Source organism: Carcharhinus amblyrhynchos, chromosome 8, assembly GCF_965287045.1.
Source record: "Carcharhinus amblyrhynchos chromosome 8, sCarAmb.v2.hapA, whole genome shotgun sequence".
NCBI lineage: Eukaryota > Metazoa > Chordata > Chondrichthyes > Carcharhiniformes > Carcharhinidae > Carcharhinus > Carcharhinus amblyrhynchos.
The window spans coordinates 46,631,366-46,649,290 of NC_137331.1; the positions used below are offsets into that span (position 1 = coordinate 46,631,366).

General features: G+C 40.9%; 1 protein-coding gene across 4 annotated transcripts in view; it reads left to right on the top strand.

Moving 5' to 3' along the window:
- The window catches only part of LOC145346578 (syntabulin-like), a 111,127-nt gene that overhangs the window by 74,962 nt on the left and 18,240 nt on the right, over positions 1 to 17,925 (top strand). For all 4 annotated transcript variants that reach the window (XM_080194004.1, XM_080194005.1, XM_080194007.1 and 1 more), the window contains 2 exons: positions 65 to 167; positions 5,233 to 5,430. In XM_080194004.1, the coding sequence (XP_080050130.1) occupies positions 65 to 167; positions 5,233 to 5,430 (301 nt within the window). The remainder of the gene's footprint in view (positions 1 to 64; positions 168 to 5,232; positions 5,431 to 17,925) is intronic.

Here is a 17,925-nt window from a genome sequence, read left to right on the forward strand (position 1 = left end):
AGGGGACTGTGTGCTTTTGCTCGACCTATGATTTTGTCAAAATGCATTTTGTTCTTACGCACAGGCAGTGAAGCTGACTTTAGTTCCTCCAGTAGCACAGGCAGCATCTCTGCACCTGAAGGTCTTATGTCAAGTACAGGGAGCAAGCGGAGCTCGGCTTCCCGCAGGTATGTCACGTTTTCTTTTAAAAAAATCAGTGTATCACAGGCCTGTTAACATAGACAAAATAAATGAAGGGTTGCGACAGTCAGTTAGAAACTCAACCATTAAACATCCATTTTCCCAGGGAGTTTTAATAGAGGATTGCCTCTGATTCGATTCAAAAGTAAAATTACTCTGAAGGATGGGGTTATTTGTCACTGTCCCTCTTAGGCATTCCTGTACATGGTACGCACTTCTTCTTGCCAACTCTCTCAAAGTTAATGTTCTCCATTTGGAGTTGTGCCAAAGGTTTGCTTAACCTTTCGGTATAGGGCAGTGCCCAGCCTCCGCAGCTCCCAAGTATCAGCAGGGCATTTAGGAGGCTTTGTGCACAGATAGTTACAGGTGAAATAAAGCTCCAGTGGAGTCAAAAAACTTTTAAAGTTTAAAGTTTCTGCAGTCAAATATTCCCCAAAAGGTTGTTTCTTGAGTTTGTCTTTATTGTCACATTTTGAAATTCATTTTCAATTTGTCAGTGGAATTTAAAGTTAGGATTGCAAGTTAAGAATCAAAGACAGCTTAAGCATCTTCTACAATGAGCGGCCAATTCATGCCAATTTGCCACGAGTGACGAGTTGAAAATTTCCCCTCTGTTGAAATTGACACAAATTTACCAATTCACCAAATACATTCGTCAGAATTCTACCACCCTGCCCGCCACAGAATTGGAGTGGGTGAGCCGCAGACAACAGAAACGCCTGTTGACATCAGATGGGAATTTATGATCTCGCTCAAGCGAGGCTGAAATTCCAATGTTCACATCCAGTCTAATTGGAGGAGTTCTTGTCTCCTTTACCAGTTTTTTAAGTAAATATTCAGTTTTGATGCAGTTTTCTGTGATAAAGTTCAGTCAAACTATAATTAAAGTTATGTATTATTTTTAATATTGAAACAAAGTTGGAAAGTGAATTGATTATCTGTTAACATGGCAAGTGCTATGAATATGAAGGGCAGAGATCTTTAGCTGTCACTGTAACTTGACTAACTTAGGCAGTAAGTATTCAAATAGGTGAAACCAGACAGTTTAATGTTTGGACAAGGTGATATGTGACAGTAATGTACTATTGTATGATGGATTGGACATCTTAAGCCACTTAAAATTAAGCACATACTTTTGAATTGCTTCTTAATTCCTCAACTCTGTGAAGAATCACTAGAAGTTTATCAGTGGGCACTGGTCATCAATTGTTATCCCATTTTACATATGTTTAAACTCCCATCATAGGACTTCTCATTCCTGAAAGTCGATATTATATCAAATATTCATCCACTATGACATTATGAACATTCATTCCAGCAACAATATAAATGTGAATGTAGGTTATGGGCAACACTTTCCGTTCTATGTCACTAATCATCAGGGATCTTCATCATTGATAAACCGGTAAATGCTGGGAATGTACAACAGATCCGTCAGTATCTATAAGGGGAAAGGATTAATGATTTAGCTTTGGTCAGAACACAACAAAGGAAGGGGGGGTACGGAATCCTAGGAATATACTAAATGTGTTTGTCACTGGCTTTTTGACTGCAACCTCATTATCATTTCCTTCTGGGTTTCCCATGCAGTCAGTGGTATTGAGTTTGATGTGGACCTGCATGATGTGAACAGGAAGTGTCTGCTTCACACCTAGATGCCTCCATGAATTTGCTCACATGGATTGTGAGGAGACAGAACATGCAGGTCTTGCCTAGCAACAGAAAGTAGAAGCCTGCTGTTAAACAAAGGAGGTGCGGTGGGAGGTGGTGGAGGAGGGCACTAGCAGGAGCGTGGTATCGTGCCACAGTGCCATCCATCTCCTTCCTGCCGTGTGCATCATCCATCCCCTTCTCAAGCATATTTAACCATATCAATCCACACAAACATTTACCTTTAGCAGATGCACCCATCCTTTCCTTTACATCCACTTCTGCACAAACCCATTGATCCAGTCACCATACCCCTCCTCAGTTGCCTGGAAACTAAGATCTGGAATTCCCTCTCTAAACCTCTCTACTGATCTACTTCTCTTTCCTCTTTTAAGATACTCTTTAAAGCTGAGTTCTTTGACCAGGTTTTAGCTATCAGCTTTAATATCACCTTCTGTTCCTTGGTGTCAAATCTTGCTTTATTACATTCCTGTGAAATGCCTTGGGGTGTTTTACTTCACTAAAGGCGCTATATAAATAGAGGCTGTTGTTGGAAGTGGGGAACTACCAGCTATTGTATGGTACAATTAATCAAAGCCTCCAGGGCCATTAGGCATTCAGTCAAGTTGACTTGGCTTCAACAGTGAATGAAATATGATCATCTTCATCATGATAACTTGTCATGACTAATTCATGCCTTTATTCTCTGAAGAGATAGCTCTCATGTGCAGCATGAGTTGGTGGACGTGATCAGTGGCAGGTTCTCAGGAAAGCTGATTTCTTCTGAGAATGCACCACCACAGGACTCACATGTACCGTGCTCAGCTCAGATACTCAGACTTAAGTCGGGCCAATTAGACAGATAGCTGGGTTTGCCCCAAGTCACTCAATGCTCACAAGTGAACAAGAGAGGTGGTGGAGACAGGAACAGCAGTGGACACAGCCTTCCCCAGACTCTGCTCAGAGTGTACCTTTTATGAAAAGGAGAATCATTGCACAACAGCAGAAAAGATATGCTGCTCGTACAGCTCTTCAGAGCATTCTCACTAGAGTTTCAGTGGGCATTGGGTCTGGATGGTGGTGATGCCACAGGCCACTGGGATGATGACTCCTACATGGATATTGTGATCAGCACCATGAACCTTGTAATGAAGTTTTTATTATTAAGGGCATCCTCGATGTCCCAAGCAGCAATGTGGATACTGAGGGATAAGGTAACGTCGCCATAGTCCCAGATGACCATAGGCTGCTCTCTCCTTTGAGGGGAGAGAGCTGACTGTTGGTGCTTTAACCTGAGGATCAGGGGCATGGTTGAAGGCGAGTCTTCATGAATAACCTCAGCCGATATGGGAACTGACCTCATGTACTTGGCGTCTCTCTGCATCAGCTGTCCTGCCAACTGAACTAAACCAATAAAAGGATAATTGGCTGCATCACTCTCAGCCTCCTTTGCCTCTTGCCCTTCCTCCCTGAATCCTTCGAGGAGGATCTGAGCTCTTTGTCTTGTTCACCCTGCAGGTGAAGACTCGCTATTGTGCAGAGCATGGCCAGAACTGAAGACTGCCTCCAGATCTATCTAGACACCTGAAGCACATCTTCAGTATACTGGTTACATTACCCATCTGATGGTGCTTTAGGATTCGTTGCAGAGCTGTTGGGTCTCAGTGGTCAGATATGTGACTGGTATCAGGGTATAAGTTTGAAGTAGATATCACTCATCACTCAGCAGCCATTCCTTAAGCCTACTCCCATGTCCAAGAGAGAGCCTGGACTGGCACAGAATGACATGAGAGCTGCCATTCAGGACCTTTGTGCACATCAATAACACGTTGATAAAGTGAAAATTCTTGCAGTTGACGGATTCTCCTCATTGATCTGGGGTGTCCAGAGAGCTGTTTGTTCTGCTTATGGTGCGCTGCAGGAAGTCAGTCAGAACTACAAAATGGAGCTCCTAATCCCCCCTCTGCTGTTGATCCCCTTTCTACTGTTCTGCCCTTGGCCTCCCCCTGCTGTCCGCCCCTTGCCCTGCCCTCCGCCCCTCACCCTGCCCTCCGCCCCTTGCCCTCTTCTCCGCCCCTCACCCCCTTCTCCGCCTCGTCCTGCCCCTCCGCCCCGCTCGTCTTTGCCTTCCCCTCTCTACCTGCCTCCTCACTGCTCCTCTCCCCTCTGCCATTCTGCCTCTTTCATCTCTGCCCCTTTCCATTCGCTTCTGCTCCCTTCTCTGTCTCTTTTTCTGTAAGAAGTCTCACAACACCAGGTTAAAGTCCAACAGGTTTATTTGGCAGCACTAGCTTTTGGAGCCTCAGGCTCCTTCTTCAGGTGAGTGAAGAACCTGAACTCACTCACCTGAAGAAGGAGTTTGAGGCTCCAAAAGCTAGTGCTGCCAAATAAACCTGTTGGACTTTAACCTGGTGTTGTGAGACTTCTTACTGGGCTTGCCCCAGTCCAATGCTGGCATCTCCACATCTTTCCTCTCTGCCACTCTCCTCTCTGCCTTTTTGCTCTCTGCTGCTGCCCTTTCCCACAGAGTACTGGTGTGTGATCAGCATTGTTGTGGTGCAGCTCCTGGAGAGGTTGCTTGCTGCCTTGGTCCTTATCTGAGGCCCAATCCAAGACAACATAAGTAAGCACCCATCCTCCTAAGTGTAGAAAGCAAAATGCTGCAAACAAACTCATCCAAACAAACAAGTTGGAAAGCCACTGTGAGTTCTGAGTATTTACTGGTATTTCCTCAGAATACTGAGTATTTACTGACATTTCCTTGATTGCTTCAGCTACCTCAATTGCTGCAATATATTCACTTCACTTACACTGACAAGTTTCAGGAAACCCAGGGAACTTACAGACCCAACATTAAAGTCAGAAGGGTTTTTAATATTGCTGTAATCCGGATGAACACATAGTAATGGTCAGCCTACCATTTTTGAGTTGCTTGCAAGCATAGAGCCGAATGCACCCACATAAATGTGGAAGTTGGTGGGTTCGAATCGGCTTCCTGATGAGCTGACATCTTCCTGTTTTCAACCTGCACTCCTGCTCAAACTGATAAGCTCTCCCAGGTTAAAATTCAGCCAAAGTATTACGCTGAAATATTAGACTGTTCTTTTCACTCGATAGATGCTGATGGATTACCATTTATTTTTGACGTTCCGCACTTATTTCCATTTGTTGAGTTAAATGGGTCCTCAGGGCAACTAGTATTTGATGAAAGTGGGTCTGATTTGAATCGATACGGCAAATATAATTGATAATATGAAGGAGAGTTTTTTTTAAACAGAGCGTACCTTTTGAAAGTTAATTATTCTATTTGTCTTTAAACGTAGAACTTGTGTTATGTGGCATGCATTTGATCTACGCTGTAATAAGTTATTACATAAAAATAATTTTGTCTCAAATTGTCAGCCGCGGTAATCATGGGCGAGGTAATACTTCTAGTGGCCACAAGCAGTCGGGGAGCCCAACCCTTGCTCGAGAGAAAGATCCGGTGTCAGCGGTGTATAGAAATACAGCCAACATTCGTGATATGTATGGAACTTCATCCCGCAGCAGCAGCAGTAACTCTGGTTCATACAAAGGCAGCGACAGCAGTCCGACTATCAGGTAAACCAACAAAAGCTGGTAGGATTGAAGAAGTACAGCCATTCATTCTGCCAGTCAATACTTCACACTGTATATTCTACACTTGGCATCTTTTATACACCAATTCTGATCTAAGTATTCAAATATGAATATTTTGGCTTGAACAAAGACCTTGACTAACCACTTCCCTTGAGAAATTATTTAAAATGTAAAGGATAGTGTAATCATTGTTTAAAAAAAAGGAAATATAATGATATTAATTGTATTATTGCTAATGATGTTGCCTATCTTTACAAATCAACTGTAAGCAGATATTCCTTTGCTTCCTTGAGCAGGCTTGCCAGCGTCAGACCACCATTCTCGATGGTTCCTCCTATTCCTACCTCCCCAGTTCAGATGTACCAATCTCCTGTATACCTCTGCAAGCAGTTTCTTTCTTAACTACCGCTCCAATGGCCCCACGTTTTTTAAATCATTATAATTATGCAGTACAGATAAAGATGTGTCTTGTCAGGGGGCATATGAAATACTTCCAGTCTCACTTAGGTTCAGAGTTGTACTCTGGATGTAACAGGAAAGAGTTACCATGTCAAATGATGTGTCAAAACAACAATTTTATTGATTAATGATAACAATATGACAATTATAATTGATAAGTGAAAGATATAAAAAGAAATGAAGGTATCTTTATCGAAAGGAGTAAGCCTCTTATTTATATATATAACTTATCTGTCTATGTATATGTCAGAAGAAAAGAAGAAAGATATGCTTTTAAAGCACAGACAATAACCTCAAATTGACATGTTTCACAACAGGTCACCAAAATGGAAAACCCCAACTTTGTCTGTTCCACAACAAGACACAAAAGAGGTAAAAACTTCCCTGACCAAGTCTTCTCCGTAACTTTATTCTTCGGCCAGTCATTCCAATGTCCTTTCTTCCATATTCAATGGTTGACTATTGCACTACAGCTGTACCTGAATCCTGGAAGCAGGATTAAGCCACATTTCTTAAGCTATATTTTTGGCTCCATTCCAGCTTTTTGTGACCTGTTTTAGACATTTCAAAATGAGTCCCAATTCTCCTCAAAGGCACCGCAAAACCACACAGACTTCGCAATATCAAAATTGTTTCCAAGTCTTGTGATGGTGTCTTTCTATCTGCCATCCATCAAGTTTTATGTCCATCAATCAAACTACATCTCCTGAAGCTTCAGTGGTTAATCACCCAAGTAAAGCCATTCATCGTTCTGGCTTGTAGTCCAAGAATCATTGGGGTAAATAGAGTAAGGATAGTTCATTTTAAAACAATAGGAAAAAAATCTATAACTTTGCTTCTTTTTAATGGCGGTGCGTCTACAATATTCTATCAAAACAGCAGCTGTGAATAGGATGTGCAAGAAAAATCCTTCGGGGAAAGTCCAAATCTACAGTTAAGATTTGTAGGCTTATCCGCACAGTATGTAGATAGAGAGGCTGTACTTGATTTGGGAAATGAACCTGGCCAGATGTCAAATCTCTCAGTAGGAGAGTATTTTGGGGATAGTGATCATAATTCTATCTCCTTTACATTAGCATTGGAGGGAGATAGGATCAGACAAGCTAGGAAAGTGTTTAAGGGGAGTAAGGGAACTATGAGGCTACCAGGCAGGAAATTAGAGGCATAAATTGGAAAGAAGTTTTCTCAGGGAAATGTACAGAAGAAATGTGGCAAATTTTCAGGGAATATTTGTCTGGAGTTCTGCTTGGCAACGTTCCAATGAGACAGGGAAGTTATGGTAGGTTAAAGGAACCGTGGTGCACAAAAGCTGTAATGAATTTAGTCAAGAAGAGAAGAAAAGCTTACAAAAGATTCAGAGAGCTAGTTAATGTTAGAGATCTAGAAGTATATACGGCTAGTAGGAAGGAACTTAAGAAGGAAATTAGGAGAGCCAGAAGGGGTCATGAGAAGGCTTTGGCAGGCAAGATTAAGGAAAACCCCAAGGCATTCTGCAAGTATGTGAAGAGCAAGAGGATAAGATGTGAAAGAATAGTACCTATCAAGTGTAATGCATCTGAACACCTTTCCCCTTTCATAATGCTGGTCAGTTTAATAATCGCTTATCTTTTTAAGAACAAAGCTCTGTCATCAATTACTGCATTGTACAAATATTTTATTAACCATATAAACAATATTGTGACATGTAAATTTGGCAACCTCCTCTAAACTTAACAATCAAAAATTTCCTGACTCCAGAACAGGGCTTCCCATGGTGCACATTACTGGTGAACAGACATAAACCATTCAGCCTGGCTCCTTGTGATGGTAGGGGGTGTAGTTAGGAGATAAAATGCCTGCTCCCTCAGTGGAGCAGGCGAGGTGAAGGATGCTCTGTGCGGCCTTCTGACCTGCCCCCTCTCCCTCACCCTTAAAAATTGCCAGCGGCATGACTAAGTGAATGCTTTCTGCATGTGGGACCCACCCAAATTTTTTTTCTGCCTGTCTGACACAGATTTGTCCCACGTTGGGACAAAAATCCAGCCCATAGACGGGAAAATGACAATATTAAAAACATAGATGGAGGGAAAATGTGGAAAAGAGAGCTTTCTCAATCAATATATTTTCAGCCCAACAGGAAAGCAATACTGCTGGCACTTGTGAGGTGAAATGAAGTGAGACAGGTGGATTATGAGGGAGTATTTGGGAATCGTTTAGTTTAGGCATGGAAAAAGGATTAACCTAATGTGAAAATTAATTCTCAACTGGGGGAGCATTAATTTCAGTGAGTGGAGAAGGATCTGGCCCACGTGGATTGGAATGAAAGACTGACAGGTTAAACAATAAATGAGCAATGGGAGGCCTTCAACAAGGAGGTAGTTGGGCACAGACTAGAGAGATTGGCATAAGGAGGAAAGGAACATCATCCTGGGGGCTTGTGATAAATCTTGAACCCCGTACTACAGTGCAAAGCCAAACTGAATATAGAGAGTACAGAGAGAAATTGAAAAAGGATATCAGAGTACATGAGAATAGATTAGAGGGTAATATAAAACAGAACCCAGAGTTATTTATAGAAAGGTACATTGTAAAAAGGTACTCAGAGGAAGGTTGGAGCCAATTAGAGACAAAAATAAGATGTTCTTGTCAATGCAGAGCACTGGGCTGCGGTACAAAATGAGTAAATACTGAAAAAGCCCAGCAGGCGGCAGTGTCTTTGGAAAGCAATTGGAGTTAACATTTCACACCAATGGCATTTCAGGCCAATGAACAAGTTCTGAAGAACCAAAGAAAAGGATGCTGACAATTATACAATAAAGGAGAACACTGCAAAGAAATTGGATAGGATGAAAATAGAGGAGGTACTAAAAAGGCCAGCAGTATTTTAAGTAGAGAACTCGGTCTGTATAGGATGCATTATAGATTGGTAACTGATTAAGAGTGGGGATGGTAGAGGCTTTGGCCACAACCTTTCAATCCTGCTGAGAAATGTGAATGATTCCACGTGACTGGAGGGATTGGAAGGATATGGTCCTGGTGCAGGTCAGTGGGACTAGGCAAAAAATGGTTCGGCACAGACAAGAAGGGCCAAAAGGCCTGTTTCTGAGCTGTAATTTTCTATGGCTCTATGGACTGTAGAACTGCAAATGTTACAAGCCTGTTCAAAAGAATGGAATAAGAGGAGGTGCAAGTCATTCAGTCTAATGTCAATAGACATAATAGTCCAAGACAGAAATGTAAATTAATAAGTAATAACCAACACGGATTTGTTAAAGACAAATCATGTTTAACTTTGTCAAGTTCTTTGAAGTTAATAAAGCGGGTGATGAAGGTATTGCAGTTGCTGTTACGATTTTGGACCTCCATAATATTTTTGATAAAATCATTAAAATCAGAATGGTTGTAGCACAGACAGGTGCCATTCAGTCCATCATGTTCGTGCTAGCTCTCTGCAAGAGCAACTCACCTTGTCCCACTATCCAATCATTTCCCCATAGCCTGCAATTCTTTTCTCTTGAGAATAATCCAATCCTTTTTGAAAGCTACGATTGAATCTGACTCCATCACACCCTCAGGCAGTGCATTCTAGATCCTAACTATTTGCTGTGTAAAGATGATTTTGCTCACATCATCTTTGGTTCTTTTGCCATTCATTTTAATTTGGTGTTATCTGGTTCTCACTCTTCCACCAACAGAAACAGTTTCCTCCTATATTTTTCTCCCAGACCATTAAGGACTCAACTCCTATCAAATCACCACTCAGTCTTTTCTCTAAGAACAGCCCCAGTTTCTCCAAGCTATCCACATAATTGAAGTCCTTCATGCTTGGAACAATTGTTAGAAGTCTTTTTCTGCACCCTCTCCAATGCCTTCACATCATTCCTGAAATGTAGTGCCCAAATTTGGACACAATACTCCAGTTGAGGCTGAACCAGCGTTTTATAACTGTTCACAATGATTTTCCTGCCTTTCCCTCTATTAGGCCTAGGATCCCATATGTCTTAAGAACCATTTTCTCTATCAGCAGTGGTAACCTTCACTGATATGTTCACATATTCCCTGTACCATATGAAGTACCACGTAATATCATTGTTATCAAAATTATAGCCCATGAGGTTAAACGGGAAGTGGTTGTGGATTTGGCTGAGAGATGGAAAATAGAGAGGAGTGGTGAATGATTGATTCTCAGACTGGGTATACAGTCGGTCCCACAGTGAAGGGATTACAGATGGCTCTTTTAGATATGTATGAATGACCTGGGCTTGGAGAAATGGGGCATAAGTTCAAAATTTGCAAAGGGACAAAATCTGGAAAAGTAGTGAACAATGAGAAGGATAGTAACAGACTCAAGGAAGACAACGTCTGACTAGTGAAATGGACAGACACATGGCAAAAAATTTCATGCAGGGAAATATGAAGGGATCTTGTTTTAGTAGGAATAAGAAGAAAAGGAAATAAAAACTGAACAGTTTTGAATGTGTTTTGAACAGAGAGACCAGGAGATGTAAGCATGCAAATCTCTGAAGGTGGTAGGACAAATTGAGGTGACTGGTTTAAAAGAAATTTGAACTATCTTCTCTTAGGCCAGCGTCCCTTCAGCAAATTTAGATTTATTTACATAGCCAACAACACTCATTCAGGCACTTCCTCATACAGAGTATAAACCCAGAGGGCCAGTAACACTGACACTCCACACTATGTACACATGCAGGGCTCCCTGATTGGACAAGCCATTACTGCCTTAATCTGGGAGCTTGTATTCTAAGAGGTCCACATCATTTAAAATCATTACAAGATCATGCAGAATCTATGGGAAAATGGGCATAATTGGATTTGATGAGATGTTAAAATCTTAAGAATCTGAATCCTGAACAGAACCTCTAGTTTTAACAAAGCGGGAATAGAGAGTGGGCAAAGACACCCTATTCCCAGAAGGTGTTATGGCAATTTAAGTATCACAATGCGGCTGCATGTTTCATCTGTAACAGCCCTTTTCAATTGAACCTTCTGCAGCCTCAGGAAGTCTAAATGGAGATGAAGAGATAAGTGTCTTTCCACCTCCCTGGTGGATTTAGTTTATCTGCTTCACCCACTGCCTGTGATTGGAGGCCCTCCCTTCCCAATCCTTCTGTTCTCTCCTGACCTTTCATCTCCCCTTTGCCTTCTCTTGACTTGTCCAACCATCCCCCTAGGTCTTCGAATATTCTCCACATCTCCACCAAAACTTTCAACTGGTAATAAGGTAATAGGCAAAAGAAAGAGAAGCATGCTGAGGACAGGAATGTATTGCCTGAATAGATTTTGCAACTAGATTCAAAATCAACTTGATAAAGGGAATTAAATAAGACTAGGTTAACGAAATTAATTGGCAGTCTCTTCCCCAAAGAGCTGGAAGGATGGGCTGAATGGCCAAATTCTCTTCTGTATAATTTGTTTCTATATAAGATGTGCAGTTGTTGGTCTTTTTGTCTTTGTAGCTGACCAACAATAACTTCAGATGCTAAGACACTGAGGCTTTCGAGAGCTGCACACTCAAAGAAATGGTTTTCAAATTCTTTTTATTATTAGATACTAAATTAGATGAGCGAACTGTCAAAAATGTAGGTTGTAAATGAATTATGAGGAATTTGTGCCGAAGTGGCAAGATTAATACATTTGGAGTGATAAATTTTTGAACACCTTGGAGATCATTTTTCCTCCTTCGTTTTATGCATCCTCCAAAACAGTACGACTGACATCTGACTTGATTGCTCAGGAGAACTACATGCTTAGCAAATTGGAGTGTTGTGATGTTGACAAATGATGGTTTTGCATTCTCAGGTGATATAAACCCTGAGGTTTCTACACTTTACTTCAGATTTGTCATTGAAGAACTTGAAAAATGTTAGATGTAGTTTAGGTCAGTTAGGTGTGGCCTATTTCCATTCCTCCAGTTTGGGGGTTTAATCTTTCACTTTTTCCCTGCAATCCGTGTACGAGACTGACTGCAGATGCTAGAAGTGTCAACAAAGCAGAGCCGTCCCTGTTAGGACATGATGCGTTAGGACATGACACTCCAGCTGGTGTTGGAGTGGGGTAAGCACAGTAAGAAGTCTCACAATACCAGATTAAAGTCCAACACGTTTATTTGGTAGCACAAGCCATTGGCTTTTGGAGAGCTGCTCCTTCATCAGGTAAGTGGGAGTTCTGTTCACAAACAGGGCAGTTTGTGAGTTTGTGTCTTTATATGCTCCGTTTGTGAACAGAACTCCCACTTACTTGATGAAAGAGCAGCACTCTGAAAGCCAGTGGCTTGTGATACCAAATGAACATGTTGGATTTTATTCTGGTGTTGTGAGACTTCTTACTGTTAGGACACACATCTGAATCAAGTTAGGGAGTTTAAGTGCAGGCTCTTCAGGTTGCAGTTTCTTCTTTAATCTTCAAATAACTTTTAAACTGCGTAAAACAAAGCGGCAAAGCTTAGTTTGATTACTGCATATTGTTTTCCCAGAAGATTGTCCAGTAACTATTTAGCCACAAGATGATGCTTACTTATAAATTAGTAGGGAAGAATGTTTTTGAATACTTCTCAGATTCAGATTTTGCAATCAGAGCGAGACACTAGGGCTGGAATTCTCTGACTGTTCATGCCGGTGGGATTCTCCGGTCTCACCGGCAGCATAGCCCCTGCCCGCTGGCATGGGGTGACATCAGTGAGAAATCCCATTGACAGCAACGGGACCAGAGAATCCCACAGCTAGCAAATAACACAGCACCTCCCGCCAGCAGGAAACATGCGGCTGGGAGGCTGCAGAATCTCACCCTGGGCTTTGAACCTTGCTCATTGTTTACGAGTTTTACCAAGAGTGTATCCCATAGTTGCCATATATTTTATGATATAGGACCTCCCATTATTTACCCGTATCTTGACAATTGGCTTGCCCAAACTTGTTCTCTGAAATAGCACATACAGCTGTCCAGCATATACTCCATCGAGTTGTACAGCTAAGTGTTATAGGCACTTGGAGAAACCTAAATGAAAATCCACACTAAATCAGGACATGAATTTCCATACATATTCTCCCAATTTTCCAGTGCAGCTGGACAAGAGCCACAGTAATCCCAAGAAAACAGTATAAGTACCATTCACACCAAGAAGGAAATTTTCCATGTTTCTTTTGCTGAAATTACAATGCATCAGGGAAGGAACTCCATACAAATTCATTCCCTACTGTTGTTAAGAGCGTCGCTCAGAACCATACCAGGCAAGATAGTCCAGGGAGGACCAATCATGGAGGAGGTGGCAATGGTTTCTAGTATTTGCCTGAAAAGCATTCCTTGTGCTGGTACCTTTAAAATCAGAATGGATTGGCATAATGGTGTAAGTATCACGATTTATATGGTACAGGTGTAGGAGATCAAGTACTACATGCTTACTGCAGTGCAATGATACTATTTATGAGAGCATGCTTGCCATATAGTGTCCCCAGAGTGAATGAAACTAAGCTTTGCTTTGATTTGTGCAGGTTAAAGGATATTTGAAGATTGAAGAAGAACCTGCAATCTAAACTAGTTGCACTTAGATTTCTATTAATCTGAAGTTTTAGCCTGATGCTTTTATAATTGTCATTTAAAGTGAAAACGATAGTCACGTCAGCAGAATGATCAAGAGTTGCCGATAGAGAGCAATAGTAACAAGAAGGAAAGTTCTGGAATTAGAATGTGATGCTGGCAAAACTGGCATGTTATAAATTAGATCATTTCTTAAATGATGGCAATTGAGAGGAAAACACTGAATTCTACAGAAGGAGGCTAGTCATCTATAGCCCCTGTGACAGCTCATTGAAAGAACTCTCCAATTAATCCCACTCACCTGCTATTTCTTCGTAGCCTTGAACTGAGCTTGAATATTTTTTAACTTCTAATATAAGTACAGGCCTTTAAATCATAGTACCCCTGACATTTGAAATCCACAGAATGGTCAAACTGAACTGATTAACTGGTTTGAAGGACACAACTGTGTTCCTGTGAATAAGGAAGAAATAATTTTACTTAAGAACTTGGATAGACTTCTGTTTGTCTTCGCATCATATCCAGAGAAATAAAATTGAGAATAGCGTTCTGTGTGTAAAGAAGGAGTAGGTTGTGCGGTGGGTTAGATGCTGATCTTTTGCGTCTGGAATCGAAGTCCCAATCTCACCCAGAGTAACAGGATTACATTCACGTCTCTCTGCTGGCTGGAAGAACCTGATGTGAAATGAGTTTACAGAGTTTTCAATCCAGTTCTCAATGGATGAGGGCCTGGGAAACCAAACTGCCCAGAACTGATGCCATTTAACCATCTTAATGATGTAGCAAGTGTGGGAATTAGAAGAATCATATTGATGAAGATGCTTTTCCCAGAATGGTGCTTAGGTACATTGTTAAGCATCGGATTCGGGAGAATTTGACTGGATGCTCAGACTACTAATTGTTCCACTCCCAGCATTGGTAGCTCACATTTATACATACATAAAGGTCAGATAGAAATGTTCAAGTATGTGAAGTCTCTTGGTTTCCATTACCCTGAATCCAAAAACGAATCCAAGATAAGGAAAAAGAGAAAACCCGAGGAACTGAAACAAGTTGAAATTTATAAATGCATTAAAAGCTCAGAAAAACCAAGAATTACAACTGTTGCAGTAAAAATCAATAATGATCAGATTGGTGAATCATCAATGTAGAATTTTATAAGAGTTTGATTTAACATCCTTGATTCAAAAGTGCATCTGTAACCACAGATTGGTCAAAACTAATGGCTTCATCTGTGTGGATGAAGCTTTTGAAAACAACCAAATTAATATCTGGAAAGAATTGCTTAGTTGATTTATCATGTGTTTTTTTGGGGAGGCCATGGCAGTTGTCAAACACCAATTACTGCTTTGGTAAGGCTGATTTTAATTAAATCTGTAAACAAAAGGAGGCATTCTTTGGCACGGTAGCACAGTGGTTAGCACTGCTGCCCCATAGCATCAGGGATCCGGGTTTAATTCCAGCCTTGGTAACTGTCCGTATGGAGTTTGCTTGTTCTTCCCGTGTCTCCGTGGGTTTCCTCCGGGTGCTCCGATTTCCTCCCACAGTTCAAAGATGTGCAGGTTAGGTCGATTGGCCATGCTAAATTGTCCCTTGGTGTCTCAAGATGTGTAGATTAAGGGGATTAGAGGGGTAAGTGCGTGTGGGGATGGAGCAGAGGAAGGGAGGGCCTGGATAAGATGCTTAGTTGGTGCAGGCTCAATGGGCCTCCTTCTGCACTATGAGATTTATATGATTCTTCTTTCCATACACACTTGCTGAAATGTCAGCCGATTCCTGATGACTCAACTCATGATTTTTAATTCAACTGGCAACTGCTTGCATCTTCGCTGATATTTGAGTATTTCCGATCCCTAGTGTGTATGCACTGTTTTATATATAGAACAAACTGCTGACATCTGGTTTGCTGTGAACAATTCCATGGCAACTACCTGTTGATTTTAGGGCTGTCCTAAATTTGATTTTCATTACAGCAACTGTATGTTTTAAATACATTTGATTACTGATTTACTCTGGGTCTATTTCCACCCGTTACTGTCGTTGGTCTCTTTAAGCCAAGAGGACGAACATATTACTCTAAGACATGCGAGGAAAAGTACCAATATTTTTAACATTTCTTATACCTCTGAAGAGCTTATGTGGAATTGCCTGAATTGCTGATACCAGGAGATAAAGCCATCCTTCATTATGTGCTGATGAATTCTTAAAAATACATTGTTGTCCTTTAGTCAAATCATTCAAATATTATAACATATGGTGACGTATGTGATGCATGTTTGTGTTTAATAACAACTGCTTTCATTTTTGGGGTGTTAGCTGCATTGTGACCACAGCGTAAAGGTATGGTGAAATGAAATGTGTATCAGGATGCCTGGAAGTATTTTGAATACGGCATCATCCGTGGCTAATAACGTTATAGTTTACTTTAGTTCTGTATTAATATTCCAGTAGAAGATCTTTGGTTATAATAAATGATTGAAGAAATTGAAATATCGAAGGTCAGATTAGTAAATTAGTTTGCAGCAACCAAGAATTAAAACTTTTCCTGATTTTTTTTTTAAGGGCTTCCAGTCGAGTTATTTAGCGTGTTATTTCTATAAATCTTACTTGAAGCAGCATACTGTATTCATGGATCTGTTATATTTAACATTTCTCTTGCAAAAACTCCCCAAAAGACTGCTTTTGATGTAACCATGGCAGCTGCACTTGAGCAGACAAGTGACCCAATCTCTGGTGCTTTTTTATTTCCCTCCTCTATAAATATTGTGTTCAACACAGCATGTTATTCTTTTCCCAGAAGAACTGCAGATTTCTGTATGCTGCAGTCAAGTCAGCAGAAGGCAAGAAACTAAAGGCTATTGGGGGCACAGCCATTACTGACCCATTGAATTAAAACAATATAGATTTGCCACCAGAGGCAGCAAGGTTGATAGACTATTGACTGTGGGACTTAACTGTGTATTCCAGTTGTAGATAAGCTTCCTTATTTTGTTTGGTGTAACTCTGCAATGTATTTCTCGTTGCTAATAATAATAAGAATGAATACAGCGCTTCCCAATCCAGTGGAAAGGAAAACTTGGCAAGATGTCTGACTGGTGGCTCATCCACAACACGCCATTTTCCATCCAGTTGGAACGAAGCTCAGTGACAAGCTATCGTTTGTTTAAAATTGTTACCAGGAGGGTGAAGAGAGAGGTCAAATTAAAATTTCTCGCTGCAGAATATTTTGCCTTTGAGAGCAGTTGTAAAAGAGACCTTTTATGACAAGGTGAATAATGAATCAAAGCAGAGGAATATAAATGGAGACAGCAGGGCAGGGAATTAATTTTGGATTGCACTTAAAAAAAAAACAAGTTGGCACAGACATGATCACACTCACACTCTGTGTTATAAACTTGCATTATTCTTTAGTTTGAAATGATCTTTATTATCGTGCTTTTGAAATTTAAAAAAATGTCCTGATAACATTCTGGTGAATACTAAGCAATTGTGACCTAGAATTGATTTGATACTTGTCAGCATATGAACCAGTTGATGCTGTAACACTGCAAATAAAAAGAAATCAGTGGTACTTTGAAAACCATTAACGCAGCGATAACATGTTGCCCCAAGGGATTGAACAACAACACTGTGGAATGCTCGAGCAGAAATTTGTATTCACAAAACCTTCACTCCTTCCCCACCATCGAACAAGTCCTTGTGTTCTGCAGCGCAGCATTGAGATGCTGAGCAACGAGATGCATTTACCTGCAGAGAAAAGCAACTTGCATTTATTTGGGTCGTAATGAGACAAAAATTGACACCAAGCTGAAGAAGACGCTATTAGCATTTGACGAAAAAATTGATTAAAAAGCTATGTTTTTACAGAGGTTCTTAAAAGCAGAGAAAGCTGGCAAGATGAAGAGATTTCAGGAGGGAATTCGTAAATACACAGCCTAGGTGGTTGAAAGCATGAACACCACACTGGGGAAGGAACGGTAGGGATTTACAAGAGATCAGAATTGGAGGAACACACAGATGTTTGAGGATTGTGGAACTGTAGCAGGGGGAAAAAAATAGTGGTTCAGGCAAAATACTGTGGATGCTGGAATCTGAAGCAAAAACGGAAAATGCTGGAAAATCTCAGCAACATCCATGGAGAGTGAACAGAGCCAACACTTCGAGTCTAGATGACCCTTCGTCTGAGCTAAAGACAAAGAATATTTATACAATGTGGGTGGGGGACGTTTGGGGGGATGTAATTGGACAAAGCGGATGTAAATAGTGATGATGCAGGCTGAGAAAGGTGCTAAGAGCATCCATTAAGAGGTCGGAATATGTAAATGGCAGAACAAAGGCACAGACTGTCAGAGGACAACCAAAAGGAATGTGGCAATAGACCTGAGGGGGTTGGAAGAGAAGATGGAGAGCAAGATTTCAAAAGTGGAAAAATAAAAATAAGAATATGAAGTAATAAAAATGGGTGAATGAGATGAAAAGAAGAAA